This window comes from Natator depressus, chromosome 11, assembly GCF_965152275.1.
Source record: "Natator depressus isolate rNatDep1 chromosome 11, rNatDep2.hap1, whole genome shotgun sequence".
Classification (NCBI taxonomy): Eukaryota; Metazoa; Chordata; order Testudines; family Cheloniidae; genus Natator; species Natator depressus.
The window spans coordinates 32651644-32669991 of record NC_134244.1 but is presented as its reverse complement, the minus strand read 5'-3'; the positions used below and the strand labels follow the sequence as shown (position 1 = coordinate 32669991).

Here is an 18348-nt window from a genome sequence, read left to right as displayed (position 1 = left end):
CCCTGCACTACAAGGCTTCTGGGCCTTTAAAGAAACAGTAGCCTTGGTTTCCTCCAAGCATTAACTATGTCTCTGGGACCATCTTCCTCTCTCCCAACACCTGTCTCTGCCCTTCTGTAGGCCTTCATCTGCTCCAAAAGTCCTAGGAATCTTAAAGGAAAACAGGGTTGACTGACCCTACTATCCTTAAAGAGACAGTCACCCTGTTATAGGCACCTTGCTGAATCAGAGCCTGAATGCATTTATCTATAATTGCATTTCTAATACTTTCTCACACAAAACAAGATAAGTGAGGTGTGAGGGTTTTAGGGTCATTGATTTATGAATTACAACTAAGATACAATAAATCTTAAAGAGAAACTGAACTCCTGCTACATTGCATAAGCTTTTACCATTTTTATTTTGCAGTGTTTTCTAAAGCTAGAACACAGATTTTTAACATTTAAAGATGCCAATGAAGTATGTGAAACTTTTGGAGGCACTCTTCCATCAATCTCAAGCCAAGCTGAACAAGGTATGATGGTAAATTCAAGGCTCTTTATACTATGTAGCACTTTAGACCAAAATAATATGTCAAGCACCTTCCCCAGTCTATGCAGCAGAACTGCACAGAATCGTGCAGCAGACTAGGAATTATGTGGCAGTGTTATCTGATTGTAAAATCATTCAATTACTTTGAGTCTTACTGAAATAATTCTAAAAATTCACAATAAAATAAATACCTATAACAAATGCCTTTAATTATTTGCCCTGTGTCAGAGGAATTCTGTCTGCCACAGAATGGGAAATGCACACACAATGGGCAAACCATGGAAAAAGGAAAAGAACCAGTTCAAAGACCAGTTTCTTTTCCTACCCTTGCATATGAAAGGAATTGGAAATTGTAAAGACTACCAGAGATTTATGACGAGTGGAGGGGCTGTGTCTGAAGCAGTTCCCAAACTTTACTTCATATGTTAAAACCTCATTGAGATGAATGCAGTGAAGAGAAGACATTTGCTGCAAATGGCTGTCTACAGATGTGTCTGACTACCTATCTGTTGAGAGAGACATCTGTTAATACATTTGTATTTGTGTAGTGGGCAGGTAGTTGCCTACAGATATGTCTGAAGAAGTAGCTCACAACAGAGCTCCGTATTATATGTAGCATTATTTTTATAGGTAAGTGACCTCCAGCCAACTCAATTCAGTGCAGTGGAATATAGAAAGTAGACCAGGCAGATCACTTCAGCAGTTAACAGTGCGCAGTGGAAGAGCAGTTTTCTGCTCTGTCTCAGCATTGGGTATTGGGATGGACCCACACTGGAACTCAAGTGACTGAGACTGGAGCAATTCAGAACTCTTTTAGCCCTAGAAAAGCCTATTCTGCTTCAAACATTTCTTAACATGATTGTGTAAATGGAAGTTCATTTCAATTGATTGATATTTAGCATAATAAATTAGTCCTGATGACAGATTTCTGCCAGGCAAGTTAGTGCAATGGCAAAGCTGTGTTGGAGAAAGACAGCTCTGCCACAATTTAGGTAACCACCTCTTCCTGCCAGCCTTCCCTCCCTCCCTCATGTACTGTGGCCCTTTCTGTAGCTGTCTATCAGATAGTGACAAATCCTGAGAGGTTTTAACCTTTAATGAGTTTGTCTAGTTTAGGAAAAGAGTTTGGGACTAGCCTGGAGCTAGCTAACGTATAGCAGGTAGCTAACTCCAAGCTAATCTCAATCTCTTTCCTAACATATAGCAGGTAGATAGTTCTAAATGTCTTAACTAACATTCAGTGCTTAATTTGTAATGAAAGAGGTGCTGGGGCTCAAGCAATTAGGTGCTGGGGCTCAAGCAATTATTTTACATTCATAACTGAAGTGGCAAGCCCAGAGGTGCCGGGGCTCTGAACTGCCAAACCTAGAGGTGCTGGGGCTCAGCCCTGGCAAGCCCTGCCACACATTAAGCACCGGTAACCTCACCCAATAGTGGGCGTTGCCACAGAGAACAAAGAGTGGCTGGTTTGGGATTCCTGAGTAGAGCCTTTCTCAGTTGGAACTGATCCTCTCCCTCTATCCTGACTTTCTCTGTTTCTTGGTTGAGTAAGTCAGACACATATTCAGTAAGTGGTTCTGTTTTAGAGGCATGCCCAGTCAGAGAGCGAGGTGTGTGGGAAGCAAGTGAGACTGTCCATGCCCTCAAAGAGGGCAGGGAGCCCACTTTTGATGCTTCTGTGGGGAGTCAATAGAAGGTCTTGCAGAACAGTAGAGAGGCACCGTCTGAAATTTGGGTGGAGACGCAAGGAGATAGGGTTGATGTCAGGGAGGGAGAGGAGGAGAGAGACAGAAACAAGTTAAACTCATCTCCTGGCCCTCAGTTAGACCTTAGCCTGTTAGAATGCTAATCCTTTCAAATGATTTTTTTAAATAATGTCCTTGTTGGATATGGAAAGGATGGAATGATAAAATTGCAAAACACTTAATACTCTATTAAAATGGCTTATTGCACTTTCAAGGACTACGTTGGGAAATGAAGTAATGTAGATGGAGGTTGTACTATCTTATTTTATGCAAGCTGCTTTTCAAATGTTTACTGTGGTTGTCTAAATCATAGTATGTAAATATTTATTTTTCTGCCCAACAGATTTTTTAACATCCTTGCTTCCTGGTTTGGAAGAAAACATTTGGATTGGTTTGAAGTTTTTTTTCAGCACAAGGGAAAACAAATGGGTAGATGGCAGTAGACTGCTATACAGTAACTTTCACCCATTGCTGAGAGGAACGCTAAGAAAGATTCCACTTGATGTAAGTTATTTATTTGAATATACAAATCCGGGTGATGTTTTGTCCTATAAAAAGTATAGAATGTTGGTGCTTTGGTAACTGTATCAAAATAACAAAAGAGAAAAAAGATGTAAAGGACCCAAACCAAGAAATTGTATTCTTAATTGGCAGACATGGTGACCAGTAATGACTGAGCTCTTCGTATCTTTATTCGGATGAGATGTTTTGAACACTAATTAATTATTAAGATGGAAAGGGATGTAAAAATTGAAATCTCTTTAGTCTCTGCATATCCAATATGTAGCTGAGGTGCCACATTCCATAAAAATGTAGGCAGCAGAGGGATGTTACTATATAGTGTTTGGTTCAGTTATGTGCAGAATACATCCATAAACCATTATACATCATTGTTTTCCTGGCTGCGCTGTTCATGGAGCAGCATAAGAAACATAATGGAATGCCATTGATTAACAAGAATTTTTAAAGAGTATAGTGGGTCCAGGTAATTTTTTTCACAAACAAACAATCCAGCAATTAGGTAACATTGCAAAATAAACTAGCTGTGTGTTGTTCTACTGCTCTGCACATACTAAGAGAAATATATTCTCCTAACTTGACCTTCATTCGCGCTCTTCACACAAGAATGCTTGTATCATACATGAACTTGATGAGTTTTCTGGTTTTCAGATGTTTGATGAGGAGATAAACAACCAGTGTGGTGTAATGCTCAACAACCCCAAATCTTCATATGTTGGAACATGGAATTTTTTGCCTTGTGCTGAGAAGCATTTTTTGGGTATCTGCCAGAAGCCAGCAGGTAAGGCTGACTGTGCGCCTTATATCCACCTGCCAAGAAGCCCCTTCATGCATGGATATCACCCCTCCTGAGGCACAATCTCCCTCTGTACAGCACCTCAAGAAGGGTGTTCCATGGTGGCAGGATCCTTCTGGGGACTGAGCAGGTCCATACTGGATAGGGGCATCCAGTGGTGGGGCCATGAGGACAAATCTCATCCCTCTTACCAGCCCTGAAAAATTTCCCATACCTACATTTTCCACAACACCATCCACAGGGTGAAACCCCCTTTAAGAGGTGTTTGGGGAAAGCCCTGGGCAGTGGAGGCCTTGATAGTGAAGTTCCTGTGGAGTCATGCTTCCAGAGAGTGAAGGGGGGGCCCCAGGGTCGAGTAGTTGGCATGGAGTACAACGCCTCCAAGTGAAAGGCCCTGACCTTCTTTGTATACTTCGGGGATCCACAGGGCTTGGTGATGAACTTTGTTTCATTCAGCGAGGAATAGAGCAACTGACTCCTCTCCCCCAGAACAACGTGGGCGAAACTCTGTGAGGAGAACCATGCAGAGTTTTAATCCCACTTAACCATCTCCTGTGAGTTTTAACACTGAAGGGATGATATGAGGCCTCATCTATACTTGGAATTAGCCTTGATTTCAGCCATTTGTTTACCTGCCTTAGAGCAAACGGCAGGTGTAGACAACGAGAGCCACAATTTGCATTGGTGCAACTTACCCTGGCTTCAAGCAGAGGTCAGCTCCACTGATACAATGTGTGGCTTTCCTGTTTATACTCGGGACTGGGGAGGAGTCGCTGCTCCAGTGCAGCTATATTGGTGGCTGCCCACTGACTACTCAAATCAGGGCAATTACCCAATCTGAACAAAGCCTTAGTTACTGCTTAACTGCCAAGGGCTTAATATGCGGTACACCCATTTTTGGGGTATGTTCTGCTATGTATAAATTATCCTTTTAAATAACTATTTATTAATTCAAAGGAGGGAAGGATAGTGATTCAGTATGAAAAATGTGAAGGGGATTTTTTAAAATTAATTATTAAAAAAAGAAAATTAAGATGAACTGCAAAGGCTCTGAACATTAAAAATGCTTGTAAGACTCCAATAAAAGAGTGCAGCTGCTATTGATAAATATATTTCCCTCCAGAAAAGGAAACATGACATTCAGGGAAAGTTCAGTCATTGCTGCAATATGGTCCCCATTATTCTTGGATTGCTAGCCTCTAAACCCCCAGGCATGCAGGGAAGGAGCGCTCAGTCTGCTCTTGCAGAAACTGCAATTGTGCCTGGCCACAGCTGAGGATGCTGCAGCAGGGGAGATGTTTTCCACTCTGCCATGGCATCCTTGGCCAAGTACAGTCTGGCCCTATGGTTTTCATGTCACTTGTGTCACAGAAGCAAGGGAGTCAGCAGCTCAGATGCCTTGGCATCTCAGGCACTTAATGATTATCTCAAAATGTTGTGATAATTACGCTTGTAAACATCAGCAATATTCTTTTTTCATCTTTGGGAAATGTACATTTTCCCCCTAACTCTTTACCATTAACCTTTAAGTGTGTGAGGTCTCTGTTGGTCTCACAGTTCTCTTTTGAAGCTGTTTACTACATAGAAGCACTTGGCCGTAGTCATGAACTAGTTCAAACATTCTGTTTCTTTCATGTCACCTCTCTAATCCACTGACAGCTGCAAATTGTGCATGAACATAAAATTAATATTATGGCTCTGCCTTTTGGGAATTGGTCTGTCAGCCTATTCATCAGTCACTTGTTTGCTCTTATTTATACAGAGTAATTTTTTCCCTTGACAAGGCTTTGTATTCCTGAGACACCTCTATGTTAGATGCCAATGCACATTTTACAAAATTGTACGGCCAAATTTAGCTCTGGTGTCAGCCCATAAATTTCTTGGAATTATTAGATCCACATGCTCTAATTCCCCATCCATGTGAAGTTTGCATTTTTTATTATTTGCATGCATCACTTAGTCGGATGCAATTAATGCAGCTCATTGTGATAATATTGGATAATTAGAACCCAAACGGTAAATTTCACCACTTCCAGCACAATACATAAGTCAGGTGGCTTTGTGCAAGAAACTGAGCACACGCTATGGAGGCAAACTCTATTACCTCTCTGCCTGCTCGTGCAATGTACTGGCTCGAAGAGCTGCCTGTACCAGTATTTACATAAGAATGAATCCGATGGCTCTTTACTTGACTCATCCCTCTCTCCGTCAGACTGTTCAGAGATGCATGGCCCCTGTTGATTGTCAAAACATCTGTGCGCAGTTCTGTAGAAGAATACTACAGTTTCACATTAATTTCACCCAAAGAGTATAGGTGTTTTTTCCCTAATAACTTGAACTCTTCTGAGTTAAATTGAATGAATATGGAAAGCCACAAAGCCGAGTAGTTCTGTTACTGCCTTTCTACCAAGCTTTTATACAGGGACTTACACATTTACATTTAAAAAGAGCTTTACATTTTTCAACAGATACACTCTCTATCCATTCTGATGTAGAAAAATGGTAGTCTACAACAGTCTATGAATCTTTTTTTAATTTTATTTTTGATGGTTATTCCCAAAAGAAATTTGAATGGGTTTTGCTGCTGCTGTTACAAAAGAAACTGAGAACTAAAATGTTTTGCAGTGTTTATCCCACTTAATGCTTCTATTTCTTGATTATTTACAGGGGCTGCTGACAACCAGACACAGCAAGTCCTAAATGAAACACTGACCTATCAAAATGTCCATTACACAGTAATTCTGGAGAATTTGTCCTGGTATGATGCACTGCAGGAGTGCAAACAGAAAAACATGCAGCTCGTTAGCATCACAGATCAGTACCAACAGGCTTTTCTTACTGTGCAGGCTGCCATTCACAATTACCCACTGTGGATTGGACTCTTCAGCAAAGATGTAAGTTTTATCTCTTCCCCATCCCTCCTAAGAACCATTTTTTAGGGTAGGGTGGAATGGTAAAGGAATGACTGGGGAAACAATAAAACTGAAAATTACTGGGTTATTTTTAAATAGGTGTTTGCAGGGGCATCTATTTTCAGTTGCAGAGAACCATCTTGAGGCTAGATGTCTAGTGGGAGGTTAACCAGTCCTGGTGCTCAGGGTTATATACTAGATTTTCAGTTCTCTGAGGTGCACATTCAAGTGTGGAACTCCGATTGATGGACCGATTGAGAGGACACTATGTCCCTCAGGTTTTAAGATGGAGAAAAATGTTTTATAGTAGCAGCAAACTATATCATTGCATCATCTTTGCCACTCTGTTGTCAGTGGTTCTGTAACTGCCACTGTCATTTGAAATTCTGGGGTGGGGTCAAGGAAGGCCAACCAAAATGTTTTTAAAAAGAGAAAACCTGAAAGATAGCAAATGAAATCCAAAAGCAACTGCTAAAAACTGTTTGAAATATATTGTAACATCTTATCTTAGAACTTGGAAGGGATTTTTTCAGGTGGGGTTTGCTTCTTAATAACGGAGAAAAGTCGTGAAAGGGTATTTTAAAAAAAAAATGCTTTTTTACCTTAAAAATATCAATAGTGTCAAGTCTTGTTTCTCTTGTGTTTGTTGGAGGACTTCTTGGAAATTCCCAGTGTGGATTGGGAGCTTTCTCATCCGTTAATTAAAGAGTTTGGGGCATGGGTGTGTGACTGGGTGTTGAATCTTTAACAAACATCTTTTCTTCCAACCATTTATGGATGTTTGCGTTAAATAGGTATTACCAAAAATAAGCAAAAAACAAAGTTTTAAATAGCCTAAATAAAAAATGTTCTCACGGTCAGGTTTCACTTGCTTGGTATCTATGACATCATAATTCTCCTACTTCTGCAGCTGTCCAAAGAGTTTTCCAGGAATAACAGGAAAGAAAAACCTGGTATTTTTAAAGAAAACAAACTTTTCATGTCTTATCTGTACTTCACAAGAAGTGAAAAAGAAGACAACCTCTCTCCCCCCTTTGTAGGTGACCTTTAAGTGGGGATCAAATGCCTCATCCTGTTACATATGGCACTAAAGCTCTGAAACATATAGAAGGGTACTGGCTACACAGCAGCTCATGCCTGTAGACAATGAGACAGTACCAGGAGAGCTTGCAATTGTAGTACTGAACACACCAGGAAGATATATTCAGCTAAAAAAAAACAAAAAGAAGAAAAAAAAGATTATCACAGCTGGTATCAGTTCCTAATATGAGTGGTCTTAAATACAGAAGAAAACTTTTAAATATAACTTTCCTAAAGCATAGATCCACTTACTTTTCTTGTGTTTTAATATGATTAATTATTATTATTATTATATTTTATTATTATTTATTGTCATCTTCAGGGCAGGAATATGTCTAATTATAAATTCTAAAAAGTACTTAATATTAAACATTAATATGTTTACATTTGCTCTAACATGGGGAAACAACAGGACTGACTCTTAGAAATCGCTTCCAATTTCCATGCACAAATAATTGTGCCCATAGTTAATTGCAGGTTCAAATGATACCATTTATCTACCTGGCTTTGCCTACAAATCAAGCATAATAGTTAGACATCTAAGTACTGCACTGTTGTTGTGGCCGTGTTGGTCCCAGGATATTAGAGAGACGAGGTGGGTGCGGTAATATTTTTTTAGTGGACCAACTTCTGTTGGTGAGAGAGACAAACTTTCAAGCTACACAGAGTAGTTATTCAGGTAACCTCTGTGTAAGGTTGAAAGCTCGTCTCTCTCACCAACAAAAGTTGGTCCAATAAAAGATATTACCTCACCCACCTTGTCTCTCTAACATATAAGTATTGTCATTTGCTATTCATGGTAGTCGATGTAGTTTTTTTCAGCAGCAGAACTGAATGTGACAGACTTCATTTATTATTTTAACAAGAGACCAAATCCCAAGAGCTGCTGAGCACCTGCAACTCTTGCTGAACACAGGACTTCACCCAGTAGAAATATAGTATCATGTCATTTGATGCACCTAGACACTTTTTTAAGTGTGTAAGCTCTCATCTTTTATTGGTATGATGCTAGGATGGAAAACATTATGGCTGGGCAGATGGAAAGCGCATTGATTTTAGTCGCTGGTCTGAAGAAGACGAAGAAACAAGTGATGAATGTGTGTTTTTGGATATTGATGGATTCTGGAAAACTTCTGAATGTTCCTCTGAAAATCCAGGTGCTATTTGCTACTTGCCAACAAGTATGTATTCTGAGAAAATACATTCTCATTATTTAAAAAAAAACCAGCTTTCATAAGTAATATACATAGTAAAACTCAGTAACAAAGATGTTTTATAATTATTTTAAAATAAAAATGTTCCATTTATATACACTAAACGTACACTACTTCCTAGAACAGGCTTGTTTAGTTGTTTGTGTACCAAAAAACCCCATAGTGCCTTGGAAATGGGCCATGTACACACCTGAGCAAGTTACCCAAGCACTGTGTAATTATTTAGTAACATTCAGGATTGCTGTGTTGACCCAGATTGTGCCCTCCAGATCCGCCCACTGAGGACACCCTCTGCACATGGATCTCCCTCACCTCCATGTGGAAGGAGGACTTAGCCATCTCCCCAGCACCATCTGCACCCCCTCTGGACCCTGTGGAGGCCTCTTCATACAGTCTGGACTCCATGCTGGAGTCCATGCTGTCTTATATTAAAATTGTGCATGACCTAAGAGAGTTTTTTTTTCTTTCAGATGAGACTGAGAAAGAAGAAGTTGTTGAACATATTAAATGTCCACGTAAGTTTAAAAATACACCATGGATATCATTTCAAAATAGTTGTTACATTTTCATGATAACAAAAGATAGATGGCAAGAAATGAAATCACAAGAAGCCCACCATTTATGCAAGAAAATAAGTAAGTACTTCTTTTAATTACTGGATTTCAAATTGACAGTCTCTTTTAAGCTGCTTGTACAGAAACTGAAAAACTAGGGAGGTGAAGCCTACGAGGAGTTTGAAAGATAGCAAATATTGTTGTCTATTTTTTAAAATCGGAGGGCCAATTTTTAATGCATAAAGGGTATCTTACACAGCAAAGAAAAGCCCGCAGCTGGCCCATGCCAGCTGACTCGGGCTCACAGGGCTCGAGCTGTGGGGCTGTTTCATTGCTGTGTAGACTTCCAGGCTCGGGCTGGAGCCTGAGCTCTGGGACCCTCCCTCCTCACAAAGTCCTAGGGCATGGCCCCAGCCCAAGCCCAAAAGTCTACACAGCAGTGAAACAGCCTCACAGCCTGAGCCCCACAAGCCTGAGTCATCTGGCATGGGCCAGCAATGGATTTTTCTTTACTGTATAGAAATATCCAAAAAAGGTACTTGTTTTTAAGTATATGAAGTGCTCCTGAAAAGCATAGCTGAGAGCGCTAGAAGCTGAAATCCTCCACTTATCTACAAAATACTCACAGAACAGGTAGTGTTGACATTGCCTTTTGAAAAATAGTAATTTTTCCTAATATTTTTGTTGGCTGATGTGTTGTCTGTCCTTTTAGAGTGAGAGTGTGTGTGTGTGTGTGTGTGTGTGTGTGTTAATTATTAAACATTGGCGATCAAAACTTAATTTGTTTTGTAAATGATAGATAAACTTGTAATAAACTAATTATTATTTTAAAAATTGTTTCAACAGATCTAGATGCATTTGTCTTGAATATTAGAGATGAGGAAGAAAATAACTTTGTTGTTGAGCAGCTGCGTTCTTTCAGTGGCCTAGCTAGATGGGTATGGCTGGGCATAATTTATGATGACAGCGGTAAGATTTTTTTCTTAATAAAATTTGCTAACCTCCTATCATTAAACTGATACATTTCTAACAATGGATAGAGCAATCCAAGACACCATAAAAATAAATATATACTAATGCTTACAACTGCCTTATATTTTCATTTATGTTTTTAGAGGAAAATAACTGGACATCTTTTGTCTGTTCTAGTGATATTTAGATCCTACACAGTCTGCTTAATCCAGGTTATTGATTTTACCAAAAGGCAGGATTTAAAAAGAGCACAATGATATGTGGTAACATTTTTAGCAATATACATAGGCCTGATTTACAGAGGTTCTGAGCACCCACAACTCCCATTGAAGTGAGTGACAGTTTGGGTGCTCACTACCTTGGAATTTCAAGCCCAGACTAAGTAGCAAACTACTAAAGCTCCTATAGCTGCATCTTGTGACCAACCCTGCATTCTCTATTATGTGCAGTAAGTTTTCTGAGTAGCAGCCGTGTTAGTCTGTATCTGCAAAAAGAAAAGGAGGACTTGTGGCACCTTAGAGACTAACAAATTTATTTGAGCATAAGCTTTTGTGAGCTACAGCTCACTTCATCAGATGCATAGGTCGTCCTTTTCTTTTAGTAAGTTTTCTGCAATTTTTCTGTTAGAATAATAGTGCTTTTCATCTTCAAAGCATTTTACAAAGATGAATGAATAACATTTCAGTGACATAGATCAGTAATTTTTTCATGATCCCCAATAATCCATGTACTCTGCTTCATTCTGGATGTAAATTCTGAGGCAGGGTGTCTGAACTCTGTTGCAATCTGTAGCCCTTGGAGAGGTGGAGCAGGAGGTAGTTTTGGATTGTGGGACAAGTGCATTAATTGGACTCTTCTATTTAAACAATAAACTGTAGAGTAGTTAGCAGAATTGGAACTCAAGGGGTTCCATGCAGATGCAAAGATCTGATTTTAATGTTGGAGCCTTAAATTTTCATCTTTAGGTTTCAAATACTGAACTCATTGTGATGAATGGGGTAGTTCACACTTCTCAGAGCTATTATTTCAGACTGTCTGCAGACTCAGAAATACAACACTGCATCAATTACACTCAGTTCTTATTTTAAAAGTAATCTTCATGGGCAGGAAATGTCATTTTTTAAAAAAAGAGAGAAGAAATCTTAGATTCCAGAGCACCTTATTGCAGAGGGATGGATTTTCTAGCAAATTGCATGGCTAAGGAATTGCAGAACACACAGGGTCATGGCAATCTCCATTTTACAAAATGTGAAAACAAGGCAGAGACATGAGTCACATTAAGCTACAGAGGGAGTGTGCATCATAGCCAGAATAAAATGCAGGAGTTCCTGATTCCTAGTTATACTATTATCCACCAAACCACTCTTCTTCAGAAAATAGTAGTGGGTTACTTGCAAGGCACCTGTTGTTTATTTGGTTTGGTTTTTGTAATCTGAATTTTCACAATTCTAATTTGGGTAATCTCCAAAGAACATTTTCTCTTGACACTCAGAATTTTGGTTAGGGCTTAGAGGAAACTCTAGCAACTTCAAAAAACAGGTAATAACAGGCCTTCTGATCTAAAGTGAGTGTTTTATTAATTCTGGTCAGGAGCACACCATCTTCAGTTGTAGATTAATTTCACATTTCTTAAAAAAATTTGTTTTGCTCAAGGCAAAATATGGAAATGTTTTTATATTTTCCACAGATAATTCCCTAAAATGGTATGATGAAACTTTTGTGTCTTACAATAACTGGAGACAGGGAAGACCTAATGTAAAGAAGAATCAGTTTTTTGCTGGAGTGAACTTTGATGGGTTTTGGGATATTTACAACCGTACGCAAAGTTGGCAAGCTCTTGAATTTAATCAACACAGTATTCTTGCCTGTAAAATTGAAATGGGTAAGTAATATCCAGAAACAATTACACCCAAAGTTTTGGGGGCTGGCGAGGTAAAGTTAATGTTAAGGCCTAGTCCTGCAAGTCTTCCATGAACAGGACTCCCAAAGAAGACCCTGCATCTGCTCCCATTGAATTCATTGGCAAAACTCTCATGGATTTCAATTTGCAGGATGAAGCTCTCTATCAGTATTCTCGTACTCTGCTCAGGATGGATGTTGGCTGTGTGCCTCCATCTTTTTCTCCTATCATTCAATATAAAAAAAGATAATATGTATCCCATAAGTAATTTGCACTGAACACTTCAGTGCTTGAATTGAGTTGTTATAGACCAGGGGTCGGCAACCTATGGCACGCGTGCCAAAGATGGCACGCAAGCCGATTTTTAATGGCACGCTGTGGCCTGCTGGGTCCCGGCCACCAGCCCTGCTCAGCCCTGACTCCAACCCCCCCACACTCCATGCCCTGACTCCTGCACCCCCCTCACATGCCCTCAGCCCCCTGCCCTGACTCCTGCACCCCCCACATTCGCACCCCCACCCTGTGCACCAAACGGGAGTTCCTGCACAGACACCCCACATTCCCCCCTGCACCCCTCGCACCAAATGGGGGCAGCTCAGGTAAGCACTCCACACCCAAACCTCCTGCCCCAACCCTGCACCCCCTCCCTCATTCTATTTCCTGGCCAGACCCTACACCCCTACCCCCAGCCTGCTCCTTCACCCCCAGCCCTGTGCTCAGTGTACTCCCCCCTCAGCTCAGTGCAGAGAGAGAGGAAGAGAATGGGCTAGAACCAGGGAGAAGGTAGGTACCCACTCTATGTGGGCAGGGCCGGGATCCCAGACCGGCAGTGGGCTGAGCGGGTCCAGCAGCCGGGACCCTGGCTGGCAGGAGCCAGCGGACAGAAACCCAGACCGGCAGCGGGTTGAGTGGCAGCGGGCTGAGCCGCTCAGCCCACTGCCGGTCTGGGGTCCTGGCTGCCAGGCCCTTGCCAGCCGGGGTCCCAGCCGCAGGCCCCACTCAGCCTGCTGCCGGCCTAGCTGAACGGAACTCCAGGCTGGCAGCGGGCTGAGCGGGCCAGCAGCGTAAGATCAGCATTTTAATTTAATTTTAAATGAAGCTTCTTAAACATTTTGAAAAGTTTACATACAACAATAGTTTAGTTATGTAGTATATAGACTTATAGAGAGAGACCTTCTAAAAAATGTTAAAATGTATTACTGGCATGCGAAACCTTAAATTAAAGTGAATAAATGAAGACTCGGCACACCACTTCTGAAAGGTTGCTGACCCCTTTTACAGACTGATAGATTTTAATATCTGCCGCATATTTCTGATAACATGAATGAAGTGTATAGAATTAACTGTGATCTTAATCTTGAAATAGGGCCCAGAGAGAACAAGCCTCCATTGCCTGAGTATATACTACATGGAAATAGCACATACAGGATCCTTCAGAAAAAAATAACCTGGTATGAAGCATTAAGAGAATGCAAACAGAATGGAAGTGATTTAGTCAGCATACACAGTGAATCCCATCAGGTGTTTTTGGATGATATTGTAAAGCATGATGGATATCCACTGTGGATTGGGCTATCAAGCCTTGATGTAAGTTTCCACTGTCATGACCATTGTTTCTTTTTCTGCAGTAATTTTCTGCAGTTGATTTCCAAAATCTTTGTGATCTTTCCAAGCTCTTTTAGAGGCTTGAATTTCATGCTAGAAGATTATTTGCTTTCTTTTTCCCCTACCACTAAGAATATATGTTAACTTTTCCTACACTTAGATATTAGGGGATTAGAAATGTGTTTTAGAATGAGTGTCTGATTTCATACTTACATGATGGGCCAAATTCACCCCACTAGCGCAGGGAAGTGCAGCATGCAGCCTCTCTGCTCCACCTTGCCCACTGTGCCACCATCCTTCCTCAGGCTTTTCAAAGGGGAGGGTAACTTTAAGCTCCCCTTGGGGCCCACCAGCAAATAGTGCTCAGGGGAAACATCAATTCAGTGCATCCGTCCACCACCCTACCCATCTTTTGGGCTGCACTAATCCCTTCACCGGCCATGGTAGACTTTCCACTGCCATGGTTTCCACCAGTCTACACTTCCAAGTGAATCTAGCATAGTAGCTTTCATCACAAACTGATAAACAAACTTTACATAGTGCTCCCACCCCTGTGGTTTAACAGCTCACAACATGATTAAGCAATAGATTTGTTAGGACAGGAATTGTCAGCTCTTGAATAATGCCTTATGTAATTGAAACCATTGGGGGAAAATTAGGGAGGCATAATGTTACCAGGTTGGGATTTGACCTGGCCACAACCCAATACTTAGAGTACCACAGACTCCTCAGTGATCACAGGTGGCCAGGGCCTCAGTTTTAAGTATTACCTGGAAGACACAACCTGCTAACCATGTTGGGCATTGGTTCAGTACTGACTTGGAGGAAATGGGTCTTCGACTCTTTAGTGCATCACTCTCTGTACGTTATCTGTGTTTATATTTGATTAATTAAGGCCTGAATGCAGTGGTATAAAAATTATTATTCTTTAATCAGGGAAGTGAATCTAATTTAGAATGGTCTGATGGAAGTGAATTTGACTACCGTCCCTGGGAACTGGAAAACTCTAAATCTGCTGGGAACTGCGTTTTTCTGGATACTAAAGGATTTTGGAAACGTGCAAGGTGCACAAATGTTATTGAGGGTGCCATTTGCTATACTTCTTCAGACAGTAAGCCTGATTTCCTTTTTTCCTGTAATTTAACACATACTCTATTTTACATGCTGTATTATGAACAGAAAATGAAGACTGAAAGAAATGTGATTTAGACTAAACGAAACATTTTGTTCTTTAAGACTGATTGTTTAGAAGGAGTAGCAAACTACCGGTTAGTATATCTTGTAAGCTTTGTGGCACCATACTCTGGTATTTGATAACAGTGGTGGCCAGCTACCTAAACAGGCATTAAAAATAGATACTGCTTGTTAAACAGCCTAATGTGAGAGGGCTTCTTTATGCCAAAAATGTTTTCACTGCAGAGTTTTGTTGGCTCAGCTTCCATGAAATACTGACTCTGTCAAAGTCATGTGTTGTCACTGGATTTCTGTTTTAAGATTTTGATAACTGCTCAGGACATTTCTTTCCCATGCCCATATGGAGTGAAACTTTGAACTGAGCTGAGCAGGGTGTACGTTGACTACACATTACTGAAAGGCTTTTGGAGGGCAGTGTTGAATAGTAGTTAAAACAGGAGACTTGCAGTCAATACTCCTGAGTTTTATTCTCAACTATGCCAAGATTTGCTTTGGGGCTTGGGCAAATCACAACCTTTCTGTGCCTTAGTTTCTCCACTAGTAAAATGGGAAATATTTACCCTCCCTTTATAAAGCAATAAAGCACTTTGAGATCCTTGTGTGAAAGATGCTATGAAAATTACCGTATTAACTTATGAATCTTATTTTGAGTAGTGGGAACATGAGACTGTCACCATCTGTCTCTGTTACATACTCCCTCATCTTAGACAATTATCTTGGCAAAATCTGATAAATAAAACTGGTGACCTCAGATTACCTTAGTTTCTTCAAATTAGAGGGATCACTTTCAACATGACCCAATGTTTCATGGAAGAAATTAATATAGTTAAATTAATATAAATATAAATTAATATAATTTTTATAAATTGTTAGACTGATAATCTCTTTGTGACCTACGGTATAAACGTCAACTCCTGAATCAGAGGTCCACAGTGATTGAGCCCGATTCCAGCATGTGTGTGTATTTTTCTATATAGCCTCCCTACCCCAGAGTTATTTGACTCCGCAGAGCCTCTTTTAATTTGCATAATACAAAGTCTTTATATTTTTACAGAGAGACGACTACAGCCACAGCAAACCAAAGGCTCCTCCAGGTGTCCACAGGGTCCTAGAACATCGCAGTGGTTGCAGTATAAAGATCATTGCTATGCATTTGACATGGCATTATACAATTTTTCAGTATATACTGCAGAAGAGGCTAAAAGAGTCTGTCAGAAGCTGGGTATGTTTGGTTTTATTTATAATGTGTTATATCTTGTAAATAGCTCATCATTAAGGGAGGATTAGAAAAAACACACTGGCAAAACTTCTGCTTTATGTTTCTTTGATTTAGGAATATATCTAATGGCTGGTTTTATCTAATGATTTTTGGAGCATTTGATTAATATTTTTGGTAAAGATGTGCAGTGTTCTGATTACTTATCTGGAACATGAATGTACATAAATAAAGTGATACCTCATATGTAACCATTGATAAAGGATTCAGAAAATCAAAGCTGATTTCCAGTGGAAAACCTTTTTATTTTACACAAACCACTTTATACAAATTAAAGGCTGTAGCTTTGTTACAAAGTTATTCTTATTATAGCCCTGGGCATAGGATGAATGCAGAGAAATCCCACCGAGGATTTGAAAGTAGACACTTCACAGTTTAAACTTGATGCACACAGAAGCTGAAAAGCCAGTTTTTGTGCTAAAAGAAGAGCTTTTTTTCTTTAGTAAATACTGGGGATTGTTTTGTGACAGCATGTAATTCCTCATGTACAGAATCCTTTGCTCCCTTCAAAATTCTAGCACGTTTGAATTGTCATAATTTTAGCCGTATATATATATATTTTTTTTTACTATTTAAGGTTAATTAAACTGTGTAAGATAAACTGAAATAAAGAAGCAGGTATTCCTATTACCAGGTGTGACACTCAATTCAGGGCCACTTGGACCCAGCGTGGGTTAGACCAAGAGTAGTCCTTCTTTAACTTATGCTGTTGGCAGAAAGTCTTTTATGCCAGCAGAGGATCAGGTGCACTGAAGCACGCCTTCCCTCCCCCCCCGCCGCCTCCCCCAGTGCACGCCCTCCTTCCCATTACACCTTAAGTGCAGTGACATTGTATATCAATATATGATTTGTTATTTAGATACAGAAAATTGGCCTGATCCTACAAGGTGCTGAGCCTCTATTTAGGTTAATAGGAATCAAGGGGATTTACAGAAGATGCTTGGCACCTGGCAGGATCAGTGCTTCTGTTTCCATAAAGTATCATTTAATATCTTTCCAGACTTGCAGGAGAATTTTCTTTATTTTATTTTGCATGACCTGCCCAGATGACAAAACAAGAAATTAACTTTGATCTGAGGCTGCTCATGACGTTGCATTGTTCTCCTAATCTGTGTTTTTCCTCTGCAGATTACATATCAAAATTTTAGGAGTCCAAATTAGCAAACGTTCTTTCTCATTTCTGTGCCTTAAATGATCCCTTTTTGAATTTTTAGAAAATCCATTTAATTTAAAAAGACTATGAGGGAAACCTCTAAAATTTCTTTCTGTACTGACCACTAAACTCTTCCCTTAGATCCTTCTTCAACACTATTGACTATAAAGGATGCTGAAGAGAATATATTTGTCAGTAAGCACATAAGGCAAAATTACCTCATCACCAGAAGAGTGTGGCTTGGATTGTCTCAGAACTTCAGGGGTAAGAAGTAACTACCAACTATGTATGTATGTGTGTGTGTGTGTGTGTATATATATATATTTTATATGGTAAATAAAAATGAATGAAAATAATATAAAAATACTTAGAATTTGAAAAGTTAACTGCCGCTGCTATGCAATTTGTTAGCATTAATTTATATACAGTAACTCCTCACTTAATGTCGTCCCGGTTAACGTTGTTTCGTTGCTGATCAATTAATGAACATGCTCCTTTAAAGTTGCGCAATGCTCCCTTATAACCTTGTTTGGCAGCTGCCTGCTTTGTCCACTGCTTGCAGGAAGAGCAGCCTGTTGCAGCTAGCTGGTGGAGGCTTGGAACATGGGTGGACCAGCAGCCCCCCCTCACCCCCATCAGCTTCCCGCTCCCCTAAGTTCCCTGTGCGGCAGTCGCCCAGCAAGCTATCAGTTGCCGGCAGTGCATCTGTCCCTCCCCCCACTGCCATGTGCTGCTCCTGCCCGCTGCCTTGGAGCTGCTCCCAGGAGCCTCCTGCTTGCTGTGCAATGGGGGAGGAAGAGGGTGGCTAATGTCAGGGTGCTCCCCTCCCCCCGCTCCTGCCCCCCGCTTACCCCTTCTCCATATAGAGCAGGGTGGGGACACAACAGGGCTCAGGAC

At 40.4% G+C, this 18348-nt stretch overlaps 1 protein-coding gene across 1 annotated transcript in view; it reads left to right on the top strand.

Moving 5' to 3' along the window:
* Positions 1–18348, top strand: part of LY75 (lymphocyte antigen 75) — an 82448-nt gene that overhangs the window by 49979 nt on the left and 14121 nt on the right. Inside the window, 12 exon segments of the mRNA XM_074967421.1 lie at positions 409–514; positions 2620–2780; positions 3447–3576; positions 6259–6485; positions 8596–8764; positions 9268–9432; positions 10198–10320; positions 12011–12205; positions 13590–13810; positions 14765–14939; positions 16077–16244; positions 17593–17715. Of these exon segments, the coding sequence (XP_074823522.1) occupies positions 409–514; positions 2620–2780; positions 3447–3576; positions 6259–6485; positions 8596–8764; positions 9268–9432; positions 10198–10320; positions 12011–12205; positions 13590–13810; positions 14765–14939; positions 16077–16244; positions 17593–17715 (1963 nt within the window).